At 39.8% G+C, this 15,540-nt stretch overlaps 1 protein-coding gene across 1 annotated transcript in view; it reads right to left on the reverse strand.

Moving 5' to 3' along the window:
* LOC134984777 (zinc finger protein OZF-like) overlaps positions 1-15,540 on the reverse strand; it is a gene marked incomplete at its 3' end in the record, with an annotated part of 118,485 nt that overhangs the window by 87,129 nt on the left and 15,816 nt on the right. Inside the window, exon 3 of the mRNA XM_063950271.1 lies at positions 8,292-8,309. Within this exon, the coding sequence (XP_063806341.1) occupies positions 8,292-8,309 (18 nt within the window). The remainder of the gene's footprint in view (positions 1-8,291; positions 8,310-15,540) is intronic.

The raw sequence follows: 15,540 nt of genomic DNA on the forward strand, positions 1-15,540 counted from the left end.
GTCATTGCAATGGCTTGATCTGTAAGTAAACGTAGAGGAATCTGGTTGTGCATAAAAACAGCTCTTGAAACCCTTGGGTCTCCTGTGGGTAAAGTCACTTTTATCGAACTGCCAGTGGTGACTGAGTACACTGTTGTCGACACAGGAGTTGCACACCTTCATATTCTATCATCTTGTGTGTCGTATAGTGACTTTATCATAGTAAGTTCTGATGGACTCAGTCTTTTCCTGTTTCAAGTCTGGGGCTGCTGGTGCCCTGAGTGTCTGTGCATGACACCATCTCTTAAGTCTTGTCATGTACATCTTTCCACTTTCAAACGTTGTTCTATTTTTTCTCTGTCGGAACGTCCGTTATGGCTGGGCAATCATCTACTGCATCTGCTTTTAACATGGTGCTTACTGTTTGGGCAGTTGCTGGTCCTAGTATAGCCTCACACAACTGGTGGTAGTCGACCCATGCCGGTGTCCATATGGTTTGAATTCTTTCCATATAGGCATAAACTGCTATTGGGTTTTATCTAGGATCTGGGGACTCTGCAACTATATTTGCGAGGTCATTGCCATACCATGGTTTGTGGTGTTGGCTCTGTACGATGTATGGTTCGTTCGTCCTGGCTGCATTATCTGGGTTGCGTATTTTCTGTACTTGTGCTGGATACAGAGAAACAGGCAATGATGACCGTCTTTCAGTATTTCTAGTCGCATAGATATCTTGGCATGGTGGTTCATGGTGTGAAATCCAGTTTCCACAATTTGGGCAATGTTCATATCCTTCTGGAACGCAAAACTGACATACCGGACACAATCTTTCTGGAAAATATGTCAGTTTATTCTGTACATTATGCACCTGGGCATTAAAAGCTGTAGAGGCTGTGTCTTGATCCCTTGTTTCTCCTCTCTGCCTGAATTGCACCCTGCTGCCTATAGTCCCTGATTGTGGACAATTGTTTACTGGACTCAGCTTGATTGCAGGTGTCTACCACTCATTTAAACATGAGGGAAGCATTAGGTAGAAAATTTCTTTGCTTTAACCTTGTTGGGGTTTCTTGTGATGAAGTATCAGGACACTGGGGCATACTCTGTACACATAGCTCAGGTAAATCATTCGGATTTTCAACCACAGATCCCTCTAAGATAGGGCTGATTATTCGTCACTCTTTTCCTTGCTCGTATCTTTTTAATTTCACTTTTAGTGAGTTTGTAGGTAATTGCATTCTGTTCATACTAGGGGTACCTTGGTGTGCATGCATGTCTGGGTATAGGGGTGGGGTATAGTGTGGAGGTGCTGTTGCTGGACTAGGTCTCAGTTATGCTTTAGGGTTTTCTTGCTGGTTTTCACACCATTTCTTGTATTTTCTGCAATTCTTCTTGAAATGTCCTTTTTTCTTGCAGAAATAACACTTTCTTTCATCTTGCTTGGTTCCTTCTTTTGAGTTCCTTCCTGTGGCCCCTTGCGTTGGGTTTCTGATTTTCCACTTGCTTTGTTCCTGGACAACGTGAACTGTTACCTTCGGTATGGCATTCTTTTTCTTTGGCTTTTCTTATTGTTTCATTTTCTCTTTCTTGTGCTTCAGTGATCCAGATGGATGCTTGATCTCTACTATTATGCTTAATTATCCAACTCTTGTTACAGGAGGCAAATTTTTCCCATTTCTCTAGGTCAAGTGTCCCTTCTGACGGGAAGCCTGTTCTTTTGATTCCTTTCAGAAATTTATTACCCTCCCTGTTATTAACAATATCCACGGGTTTGTCGGGCCCTGACATCTTTACAGACCGCGCTCCCATGCCTGGGTGAACGTGCGCGGAACCCCTCCTGATGTGGTATTTTAATAACTCCTTTTGAGGGACTTAAAATCTCCTTTTAAAGAATCTCTATCTAGGTCAAGTGTCCCCTCTGACGGGAAGCCTGCTCCTTTGAAATTCCTTTCAGAGATTCATTACCCTCCCTGTTATTAACAATATCCACGGGTTTGAACCCATCCTGATGTGGTATTTTAATAACTCCTTTTGAGGGAATTAAAATCTCCTGTTAAAGAATCTCTAAAAGAGCTTCTTCAATCCGTCTGTGGACAAATGACTGGGGTTGTAGTGTTGCCCCTTCCTCCCTGTGTTGGTGGAGAATTTGTTAGTACTGCTCCCCAAGTGAGACCTGCATAATAGATTATTTCTTCTGGATCACTGAGATGCGTCCCTAATATTATTGTTAAGTTACTCCAAGGGTCTATCCCCCTGCCTATATGGACTCCTGCTTGTATCAGTATCCCTGTTGTAGTTTAATGCTTGTTTCTCTTCAGAAAGTAATGGCTAACACCGGGGACTGCTTAGAAATACCTATCAGTGTGTGTAGGAGACTCTAGTTTCATTATTCAGCAGACAACCCGACTCCCCCCCACCTTTTCAAAAGCATATTGACAGAGTACATATAACAGTGCAAGGATACAAAAACAAAGATGACAGTAAATCCTATATCTGTTATCTGCGTGCACGGCAGCTGTTTGAGACTGCACGGCACATGGGTCTTAGACCTGGGATTATGTGATTCCTAGGCCAATAGGTTATGATGTTAAATCAATCATTCTTAATGTAATGTTCCAACAATTCTCTTTTTTTAAAAATGACAACCTTTTGTACAATAAAATTCATCATCATTTTCCACATAACCAAATGAGACTTCAGTGCTTGTAATTGCCAGCAATCTTGGTGCTACAGACCCTTTGTATTTTCTTAACACAACAACACAGGTACAAGATTTGCATATACCTCTTTGGTTATTTATCAATTCAAACTGGTTATCAGCATTAGAACATATCTTGGCCATGCGCCACTTTTATAAAACGGCTCTATTTTCTCAACAAACACGCATCAGTATTTGCACAATTTAAGGTTTTCTGCATACTTGATTAATTCCCCCTGTGCACTTGTGACAAATTATCTGAAATTATTTACCCACAATTCAACAATATAACATAATTCAACTATATAACATAATTCAACAATATAACATACTTCAACTATATAACATACTTCAACTATATAACATAATTCAACAATATAACATACTTCAACTATATAACATAATTCAACAATATAACATACATGTATGGTACCTTAAAAATTTCTTCTGACTGACACTGGGCTCATTAAGATAACCGCTGACCTTTTCAACTGGACTTTCCCCTAGGTTTATACAAGAAGCGCTGATTTCAAGTGAGCAGGTAGAAATCTACACAATAAATCTCACTTACCGGCTTTTTTTTTTTTTTGTTATCAGCGGTTCCTGAAAGATCAGAGGATTTATTGCCAGTGGAGGAGATACTGGAATATCCCGGACGAGATCCCCAAAAATGATAAGGTATGTTAACCTATTCAGGTCTGATTATGAATTCTCTTCAGTCATCAGTCAGAATGCTGTTTCCCTTAGCAACCGGTTGGAGATCAGTGAATGAATAGGTGACACCGGATCATTGTGTAACCTAAGCAGTTCATAGTTGATCTGTTAGGGGACCATCATGGCTTTATTTTTATAGCAAAAGAACAAAGGATTCATGTGTGCCAATACAATTAGCCAATCAGCATACACCATGTATGTCTTGAAAACTGAAACACGTCATCTGTCAAACAATATTATAAATTGCAATTAAAACATATTTATTGCTTTGCGATTATCAGCTTTCCCGGAACATCCCTTCTGGAGGTCAGGACAGGTCAAAATCCTCCCCAATGTTCAGAACTTTTGGCGATATGCTTGACTGGCCTTGGAATACATCTGGCGTTATAACAATGAGTAATTCATGCTTTGAAATACAATGTTGCTTATAATATATCTGTGAAGCTTCTAAGGAAACACTAACCTAAAGAAGTGAGGAGCAGTAAATATCTTTGTTAAATGTGAAAAAGCTTGAATCAATATATATTTGCCATTTAAAGGAAGCTCATACACCATCAGTATCTAGTCCCCTCCAGACTTCATTCCATTTTCCCTGTGACCTCGAATTTATGCTGGAGACTTTGTGGAGAGGCGGGCACTTTTTTCCACGTCTGGTGGACAAGCTCCTCTGTCTTCCCCTTCTGGAACACAGTTGGAGCGCTCCTCGCTCAATCTTGCAGACATAACGGATCTCTCTCCAGAAATTGCTTTACTTCAAGCCCCCATACCGTCACTACCCAAAACCCATGATAAGCTTGTTATGCAATTCTGCATGGCGGCTAAATGTCTGATCGCTAAATGCTGGAAGGATCACAAAGGCATTATTGATGACTAAGATTAATTATATAGCCAATATGGAATATATTACTAGTTTAAGGAACAACACAGTGGGCCAATTCCACAACGTATGGTCCCCGAGGTATCTCACGCGTTCTTTACTCATCCCCGGACTCTGCTAAAGCTCATATTGCTAATACCTCTACCACTCCCTCTGTTATCATCTTTGCTTAGTCTTACAGCCAACCTCCTGTTTCCTTATCTGTGACTTTCTCAACTTTCCCCTCTTGCTCTAACACTTTCTCTCTTTCTTTTACTTTTCTTATCCTTCTTATTTTTATTTCTACCAAGTTTTCTCTCGGTTTTTGTGTAGTTTATATATTATAGCTGAAAAAAAAAAAAAAGGGAATGATCACACACACGTTTCAATTTCCACAGGATGAATGTTACTATCCTCTGTTACGCTATATTTTCATAGAACTGTATATTTCATTCTAACATTAATCGACAATGTCTTAATGTTATAATTCTATAATGCTATGAGGACAAATTCTCATCTGCTAGTTCTTTATCTTGACCTGTACCTGTGTATGTACAATATTACTTTGATTACTTTGGTTATTGATCATTCTCAATAAAAATTACTATCTTAAAAATGAGGTTGCACCCAGTGTCCACTTAACCACGGACATGTAGACAAGTGGAGCAGGGCAGACTAAGGACTACATGACTGTGACAGCCCACTGGGTAGATAAATTGCCTCCCGCAGCAACAACAGCAGCGGCACCAGTAGCAGCTTCTCACAAATGCCAACTCGTTCCTGGGCAGGCTACGCTGTGTATCACCGCTTTCCATAAGAGGCACACAGCTGACAACCTCTTATGGAAATTGAGGGACATCATCGCAGAATGGCTTACCCCACTTAGACTCTCCTGGGGATTTGTGATATCGGACAATGCAGCCAATATTGTGCGTGCATTACATCTGGGCAAATTCCAGCACGTCCCATGTTTTGCACATACAATTAATTTGGTGGTGCAGAATTTTTTGAAAAACGACAGGGGCGTGTAGGAGATGCTGTTGGTGGCCCAAAAAATTGTGGGGCACTTTCGACATTCAGACACTGTGTGCCAAAGACTGGAGCGCCAGCAAACACTCGTGAACCTGCCCTGCCATCAGCTGAAGCAAGAGGTGGTAACGAGGGGAATTCAACACTCTATATGCTTCAGAGGATGGAGGAGCAGCAAAAGGCCAATCCAACACATCCACCTACGATACAGGCAAAGGAGGGGGAATACACCTTACTCAAGCGCAATGGAGAATGATTTCTGTGTTTTGCAAGGTTCTCAAACCCTTCAAACTTGCCACACGTGAAGTCAGTTCAGACACTGCCAGCTTGAGTCAGGTCATTCACCTCATCAGGCTTTTACAGAAGCAGCTGGAGAAATTGAAGTAGGAGCTAAGACGGAGCGATTCCATTAAGTATGTGGGAATTGTGGATGGAGGGTTTATATATAAAGAAGCCTTAATGTGTGGCGCACTCTTTTTTGTTTCAAGAATAAATGAAAACATAACTTATTATTTTTATTTAAGATAGATTTTTTTAATAGGCATGACATAAGGTAATTGATTGTCAGCCTAGGAAAAACAAAAATGTATGAAAGATATAAAATAATTGATATACCAGCACTACCTATGTATGGGGATATGGGTAGAGCAATAATTGATATAAGCAAGTGAAATAGAAAAGGGATTTAAACACAGGTTTTATTTATCAAATTTATGAGATCCTTTCACAATGGGATTGTGAGCTCAGAAAAAAACTCTTTTAAAGCTGCTCCCTGCAGAGCGTTACTACTGTATACAACCTAAGTGCTCCCTGCAGAGCGTTACTACTGTATACAACCTAAGTGCTCCCTGCAGAGCATTACTACTGCATACAACCTAAGTTCTCCCTGCAGAGCGTTACTACTGCTTACAACCTAAGTGCTCCCTGCAAAGGGTTTTTACTGCTTACAACCTAAGTGCTCCCTGCAGAGCATTACTACTGCTTACAACCTAAGTACTCCCTGCAGAGCGTTACTACTGCATACAACCTAAGTGGCCTTTTCTGGTAACCACTATGTCTTACAATGAGCACTTTGTTACTACCCGTAGCGTATCACACGTTAAGACAGTGTTACTACCTATAATGTATAACAGTGGGATCGTTCTCAAAGGCACAAAGAAACATATATGTTCAATTCAGCACATATGTAATAATATTGGGATTGAGAGGAAATGTTTTCCTATAACAAGTATATCATTTTAAAACCCAGGCACTGATGTGATCAAGCAAACATGAAACGTACACAACAAAATGGTAGTACTTTCAGATGAGCGCAGTAAGGAGTAAGGTGCTGCCCAGGTCCAAAACAAAGGAGACAAACACAAATCTCCAGCAGTAATGTACAAGGAAAAGGTGATAATGGACCCCTGGCGCACAATATTCGTGGATGCTACTTATTACTCCTATAACTGAATAATGGAGCCAACATGTGCTGTTTAACACACAAACTAACAATATTTATTAAAACACAATCCCCAGCCGGGAATAAACAATAGTGTTCTAAAAACATGATAAAACAAATAAACAGAAATACAGTGAATGGATGGGAACCGTGCTCAGAGTCCTTCTTAAATAGAGGGAAAATCTCTCACCATAGTTCATAGCCGCGGTGGGCTAGCTTTCAAGCGATAGCTGGGGTCCTAGGCTGAATTGCCCAGCACCACCACAGCAGGCGTATCAGCTTACAGTCACCGGTTCCCGAGTATCCACCACGTCTGACCTCAACCAATTAACGCGTTTCGGTCTTGTATTGGCCTTTCTCAAAGTTGGATGAGGGATGTCCTCAATGCTGGCTTTTTATTTCATTACTAATTGCTGTATAACAACCGGTAATTCGTTCCTCCTGCTACTTCCGGGTTCATCCACCGGAAGTAAGGCGCATGCGTTCCAAATACCGGGGAAGATATTGTTTGCATTCCACTGGCGATTCGGCTATGTCCTCACACGACTTCCGCATATCCATGCTTCAATGTCACATGTTTGCAGGTCAAACGTCACCGGAAATGACGTGCTTGCGGTGCAAAACATCTCTTCCTCCACACGGAATCTCAATTTGATATGCGTTCCACCTTATATTACTGGATAACCTATCCGTTGTTCCATATGTAGATTGGTAATCTGATTTACCCCATCTATACCAAACTGGGTGGTACTTTATGTTCCCAACCTGTCCATCCCTATTACCAAGATGGGGTAAATTACTTTCGCATGTGTATCCATTCAAAGAGTCCATATATTTAGTGGAGAAAGAAATAAATAGACAAGAGATTAATACATGACAAATCAAATTAATTTAAAATTAAATTTAAAAATATTTTAGAAACAAGAAAATATAAAATTCAAATGGTTAAGAAACTGTTAAAAAATTGTTAAAAATTGAATGTGGTAGGGAGATAATATACAGAAATATTTATACTAGGAGAATGGAACTGAACATAACTCCTAGAAACAGAATGGAAAAAATCATAAAAATCATGAAAATCATTTCAACTCAAAATCAACGTTGAGGCCGTTTGGTTTTATGGTGTTTAACATGTAGATCCACTTCATCTCGCTCTTTGCTAATCTGGTTTCTACATTATTACTTCTCCAATCTGGTTTAATTTGTTGTATACCCAAATACCTCTTAATTTGGCCTTCACATTTACCATGTGCAGTCCTAAAATGTTCTGATAAAGGGTGTGTATCGAGTCCTTTCCGGATATTATACACGTGTTCTGCCGCTCTTATTTTCAATGGTCTAGACGTTTTTCCAATGTACACGTGCCCACATCCACATTCCAGCAGGTAAATAACATTTTTGGAATGGCATGTTATAAAATCATTTATTTTATACACTTTACCCTTATATTCAAATTCTGTTGTTTTTCTTACCACGTCTTTTTTTGTGGTGGACCGACACATGATACAAGACCCACAACGATGGAACCCTTTATTACACGATCTCACTGTGTTTTTTTCTTGCAGGCTACTTTGTACTACATGGTCCTTAATGGACTTTGCTTTCTTGTAGATGAAAACAGGTTTGGGCGGAAGATAACTTCCCAAAACAGGATCATCCAATAGGATGCGCCAATTGTTTTTAAAGATTTTTTCTATCCTTTTGTAGTTTCCACCATACGAGTAATAAAGGCCCATTGATAGGGATTATCTCTACAGGGTTGTGGCTCCTTTACTTTCAGAAGATCTTTTCTTTCAATTTTTTCCACTCTCTTCTTTGCTGCTTCTAATAATGACGGGTCATATCCTTTTTCCAAGAACCTATTCGACATTTCATCCATTTGTGAATTTAAAATAACAGGGTCTGTGCAGTTCCTCTTCAGTCGTTTGTATTGACCCACTGGAATATTATTTAACCATCTAAAATGATGTTCACTATTTATATGAAGGTAAGCATTAGAATCTGTGGGTTTACGATGCATCTTTGTGCAAATTATCTGATCTTGAATATATACCCTTAGATCCAAAAACACCAAATCTTTTTTGCTTTGGGTGTATGTTAAAACAATGTTGAACTGGTTGTTATTTAAAATTTCTTTAAAAGCTTCCAAATATTAATTATCTCCATTCAAAATACAGAAAATGTCATCAATGAACCGCCACCAGCAAACCAGGCCCGCTCCCTGCCCCCTCACCTGATCTATGGTAAGGCTCTCCCAATAGGCCATGTAGAGGTTTGCATAGCTGGGAGCGAACCTGGTGCCCATGGCGGTCCCCCTAGTAAATATATGGACTCTTTGAATGGATACACATGCAAAAGTAATTTACCCCATCTTGGTAATAGGGATGGACAGGTTGGGAACATAAAGTACCACCCAGTTTGGTATAGATGGGGTAAATCAGATTACCAATCTACATATGGAACAACGGATAGGTTAATCAGTAATATAAGGTGGAACGCATATCAAATTGAGATTCCGTGTGGAGGAAGAGATGTTTTGCACCGCAAGCACATCATTTCCGGTGACGTTTGACCCGCAAACATGTGACATTGAAGCATGGATATGCGGAAGTCGTGTGAGGACATAGCCGAATCGCCAGTGGAACGCAAACAATATCTTCCCCGGTATTTGGAACGCATGCGCCTTACTTCCGGTGGATGAACCCGGAAGTAGCAGGAGGAACGAATTACTGGTTGTTATACAGCAATTAGTAATGAAATAAAAAGCCAGCATTGAGGACATCCCTCATCCAACTTTAAGAAAGGCCAATACAAGACCGAAACGCGTTAATTGGTTGAGGACAGACGTGGTGGATACTCGGGAACCGGTGACTGTAAGCTGATACGCCTGCTGTGGTGGTGCTGGGCAATTCAGCCTAGGACCCCAGCTATCTCTTTAAAGCTAGCCCACCGCAGCTATGAACTATGGTGAGAGATTTTCCCTCTATTTAAGAAGGACTCTGAGCACGGAAAGCACTTCATGAAAGCACTCGGTTCCCATCCATTCACTGTATTTCTGTTTATTTGTTTTATCACGTTTTTAATACACTATTGTTTATTCCCGGCTGGGGATTGTGTTTTAATAAATATTGTTAGTTTGTGTGTTAAACAGCACATGTTGGCCCCATTATTCAGTTATAGGAGTAATAAGTAGCATCCACGAATATTGTGCGCCAGGGGTCCATTATCACCTTTTCCTTAAACATGAAACGTACGTCATCGGAAGCTCAGACGTACACTGTCTCCGGGTGTGTGGCTTTCAAACCCGACCCGGCATCTGTGTTCTCGAGCGGCTCCCAGCGCAGCGTTACAAGTCTCCTAGCGGTACTGACACCACTCTCTCCGCAGCGCTACAGATTTCCCAGCAGCATTGACACCGCAGCCACCATTTCAGGCAGGTACTCAGAGCGGCTCTCTCATTCCCGGGACACCGCTCACCTCCTCTGCAATGTGTACCCGCAACAGGGGAGGGAGCGACTGATCCCGGGGACAGCAGAAGCTGCTGCACTTTATCTTTCCTTCTGCTCTGGTGCTGGTGCTTTCCCTGCTCTCATTGTTCCCAGTCACTGCCCCACGTCACATGGGATAAAAGTAAAAGGGGGATTCAGCCTATATACACCAGAGCTTCTTTATATCTATCAGAGGAAGGATCTCTATCAGAAGAATGGTTATAGCACTGTTTATATAACAGCATATATTATCATTATTACAGGCTGCTACTCTCTCCCCAGCCTCATTCATTCTTCAGATGTTATATTTCTGTAGCGGGTGCTGGAGATACAGAAAGGTGGTTCTCCTGATTTGTGGACTCATTGCACACAGACGTCATTACTAGTCACTGGTCACTACTCGTTATCTGACTGATTTATATTTATATCAGGCGTCACTCAGTGATTGGCAATAGTATTGTGTAGATACATGTTGGGACAACTTAGCAGGCCTTTGGAATGAAACAGGCAGAAAGCTGGATATTATCTATGCACTAACCTTGGGATAATATAATGTATACCTCGCTCTGTGACAGGGTTTCATATTGTATACCTTGTTACAGGGAATATCCCTTCTCAATAACAATATTGTCACAGAGGTGATACAAATGTGTAGAATTGGATATGCATGCCTTAGAGAACTGTGCTCTGTTACAGGGTTACACATGATATGCTCAGTCACAGGAGAACACCTTTTATTACCAACAATATTGTTTTATTCAATGTGCAGATCTTTGTGATGTGGTCAATTATCAATTTATATATGTACTGAATGGGTAACACATGTGATTGAGGATTCTGCTCTGGTACAGGGTTTTACAATGATATACTTGTTATAGGAAAACATTTCCTCTCAATACCAATATTATTACATATGTGCTGAATTGAACATATATGTTTCTTTGTGCTTGTGAGAATGATCCCACTGTTATACATTATAGGTAGTAACACTGTCTTAACGTGTGATATGCTACGGGCAGTAACAATGTGGTCATTATAAGACAAAGGGGTGTCAAAGTCAAAAAAATATTACATAAAGAGAACATACAAACTACACACATTTAAGTCTCTACAGTTGCAAATATGTGCAGCGAGCACAGCAATATATGGTAACACACGCATTTACACGGACATGCCACAGAGATGGATTCGACACTTATTTCATACAGTACATAATTATAATAATATCAAGCGCCAGACATCATGATGATTTAGAATTGTATATGATGGAGTGTTGTCATGTATGTGTATTATTTGAACGAAACCAGATACACCTGTCATATTTACTATTAAAACAACCAGCTTAATGTGTAGATTAATTTGATACTTGTTATTAAGTTGTAGGACATTGCAGCGAATAATTATGATTGAATATATAAAAGCTAAAATCACTTTTATTAGAACAACAGATATTCCAAACAGGAAACTCAGGCCAGCCCTTTGGATGTCTTCAAGGCTGAATCTGATTACCATATACAAAGGAACTGGTGACTCATCATGAGTCCCCTCCCCCAGAAACTAGATGAGACATAAGCTGACCACACAGGAGGTCAGTTTACTTGCTTTTTGGTCTCAGAGGATGATGGAGGAGTTGCTGGCAGTTCAGTTCCTGTATTTATTTACAGAGAGAGGGAGACATAAGCTGCATTGGAGGGAATGGTAATTGTATCGCTGGCATGTAACTAAAACTGTATGTAATGGCATGTAACTGAAGCTGTATGTAATGGCATATAACTGTATGTAATTGTATGTTCTAACTGCTTACTGTGTGAGTGTAACCATGTAACTATAGGTATACTGTACTTTGTAATATATATTGAATCCATATCCTTTTTAATAAAAAATATATACATCAATGAGCTTTGGAACTCAGATGTGTGGGTGTATTGTTTTCTCTTATGGGATGCAGTGTTTTGCGATGTTTAGCGCACATTCATGGGATATGGCAATAAGAGGTGCAGGCATTTACAATATATATTAGAGCGGGCATTTTAAATATTTGTGAGAAATCAATTTGGCATTCTTAGATGGAGCTCTTACGGGATATCACGTTCTTAATGATGCACTCTACATTACAAACGCGGCTGTAATTGACCGGCTCCAATGGACGCATTGAGAAGCTGATGAAAATAACATCCACATTAATGTATTGTTGTGGTATCAGTAAACCGCTGGTATGAAATTCAAGGGACAATGCGTTTCTCATAATATTTAAGATGCTAAAATGTATTTTTATTGTTGCAAAACAAGGTTCAAATAAGTCATATTGTGTTTGATTCAGATTGGATTGCTTATCTGTTAAGTAGGGTTAAAAGTACATTTAAAAGTTGCTGCATAGCCTTGATATAGTTTTTATTTTTAACTCAGGCCTAAAATAACTTCTGGTGCTTGTATGAAGTGTGATTTCTTTGTGACAAAGAAAGCCGCATGTCTGTCCTCCATTTTGGACTAACCACATGGCCTATCCACCATTTTGTGTAACCCTCATGGATGCAGAAGGGGGAGGAGCAGCGGTCGTTTTGGGATGGTCATTTTCTAAATGGCTGATTTTCACTGCTCAGAATAATCAGCTTTCCTTGGTCACATCAAAACACCATTTATGAGTTACCAATGCATTTATTTAACCCATGCCATAGTCAATTACAAATAGTTTCAGCTGGGCCTAGTGAGAGTTAAGAGATGAATACTTGATGTAAGAATTACACAGATATTAAAAAAAATATATATATTTTACCTCTAGGATTCAGTTAACTCTGCTTGCTAGTTTAGGATAGCCATTGAAATGTTAATTAACCTGTCCCACTACCCTCTTGAACAGGCATATGAACCTCTGTTGATATGCAAAGTAGAGACTTTAAAGGAAATGCATTCATTCAGTAGGTGTGTACTATGTGGGGTTTCTATGAGAGTCAAGTGATATATATTATATGAATATATATTATATATAATTATTATAATTATGTGTATATTTATATCGGTGTATGTTCTGCAAGATAGCTATCCAATCTGAATCATATCATTTAAATTATTGATTATTGCTAGAGTCATTATAGATCTGTGTGAAATAGGATACATTTGTTGCTATATAGGTAAATTTATAGGTAAATGTGAAATAACAGTATTTTAAGGAAGTAAGTGTAAAGACACAAACGCAGGTCTGCATAAAAGTTTATACAGAACAAGTTGTGTCTAGTGGGCAATAGTAATTAGTATTGTTCACATTTATAGAGCTGTGTGCTTTATTGCGGACGCAGGGTTTTGTACACATCTCGGACAAAGCACACGACTGCGCACGCAGCGTAAGAGACACGCATGGTCACGTGTTTGCACAAAGTGCGTAAGAATGCGGGCGCTGAGTACAAATTATACAATAGTGTCGTTTAGTTCAAAGGTGGGATAGTAGACATGTAATACAATAGCACATAACTATCAAATTTCATAAGCAGGTTACTCTAAATTTAGTTTAACAACTGTTTTGCCTCTGGGGGTAAAGCTGCCTATCTGAATGAATTAACATTTTCTGTATAGAAAAACAAAGTGTATTTGAGTGAGCGAACGCAGGAGTGAGTGGATACTGAACCCAAGAACTGAAGTGGTCTGGAGTGGTCTAGGCTAGGTGGTCTACAGCAATCGTAGGGCATATAGATAACTAGTATCTATAGGCTGTGCCATTGCATCGCATGTCCGTGTGTTCTGCACAGCACAACGTGATACCATTGTGTCATATGCGCTGTGGGAGAGCATACGCAGATGTGATTGCATAGACAAAATGGTTTGTTTTTTTTACAAAGTCGGGAAATCTCCCTGGTGGGCTTCACTGGAAAGGGTGAAGAATAGTTATCTAATTTCTCTGTTTTTCATCCTACAAACAATTCCAGTTAAAAGATACCGAAAAGGAATTTTTTGCTGCTTCTCTCAGGAAACTTCCACCGAAAGAAATTACGGTGTTGTAAGGTCTGATAGGGGCTCTAGGTTGGGTACATTGCCTTCGCTATCGACAGTGTATGGTAGTACTGGCCAACGTGGGAGAGTGTTTTGGTGTTTGGGGGGAAAGGCCCACAATTATGGGAGCCAGTTGCTCAAGTAAGGGACGTTTAACCAGGGTTCAGGTTGAAGAGCCATGGCCCAGGGGGTCAGCGAAGTTTAAAGGAAAAAGTATTATGTGTGGGAAATATGGTCCACACACTGAAGACTTTTTGTCTGAATGGGAACGTATGACTGACAAAGATAGGGAACCATTCCCTAAGGTGGGCAGCTTTGAACCAGAGGTATTGCAGAACTTAAGGATAAGAATATGTCTGATAAAATCCAGAAAACAAAGGGTCAGACATACAAATTGTTTAAACCTGTGACAGCAAGAGGGGTTGGTGAGTTTGATCTTAAGGTATTGCAGGTGGTATGTCTAACAAAAGTCATATAAGACAAGAATGGAAATATAAGAACTGTTTGAACTTGTAGCAACAATAAACAAGTAGGAAGAAAAAGAGAATGCAAGTACACCGCCATATGTAGATGTGGAAGCAGTTATGGCCAGCATACAAACTATAGAAATAATAAAAATATGAAAAATATGACTGTAACCTATATATGTACTAATGAATGTTGAAGTTTTATTTAGGAGGAGAAGGTGACCTGATCGTTTTCAGCCATTTCTCATGCACCCAGAGGAGTATCCAACTGGTAAAAGAAGTGCAGTAGCCTGTGGGGAAGTGGCTGAGATCAGCTGAACAGGTAAGTATGGTATCATTTGTGTACATATATAAAACTAAAAAAAATTAAGAAAGTAACGTCAGAGATGGAGAAAAACCTGTCCGCACATTAGTATTTGCCAGTAGGAAAGTGGACAGAGACAAGGTAACCCCAGGGTATTTCTTTCAGTTACCATATAAGGAGTATTCATTCCTAGTAATGCCCCTAGTAAAGATGAGCTTGGAAATGTTTCTTGGACCACGTGCAGACCCTTAGTACGGAATGAGAAGGATTGAATTAAATACTTTGCATGACCTAGAAGCTTGTTAAACTTTTTTTTGTTTTTGTCTCTTGCAGAAATAGAAAATTCTCCATCTGGATAAGATCACTGGTAAACACTAATTCGGCAAATGGGAGGTGGCTGTCTCTGTGCAAATGGACGGGCTCAATAAGGCATTGAGTGTCAGGGTGCAGACTTCTTTGCAAAACTGGAAAGGGGTCACATTAGCTAATCTTAGAGAGTGTGCTATTAAACATCACAAGAATAGTGTTAGATGCAGAGAACAACAGGTGGAGAGGTTGAGGATGGTAAGTATACTGGCACATACAG

The sequence above is a fragment of the Pseudophryne corroboree genome (assembly GCF_028390025.1).
Source record: "Pseudophryne corroboree isolate aPseCor3 chromosome 3 unlocalized genomic scaffold, aPseCor3.hap2 SUPER_3_unloc_8, whole genome shotgun sequence".
In the NCBI taxonomy this organism is placed as follows: Eukaryota; Metazoa; Chordata; class Amphibia; order Anura; family Myobatrachidae; genus Pseudophryne; species Pseudophryne corroboree.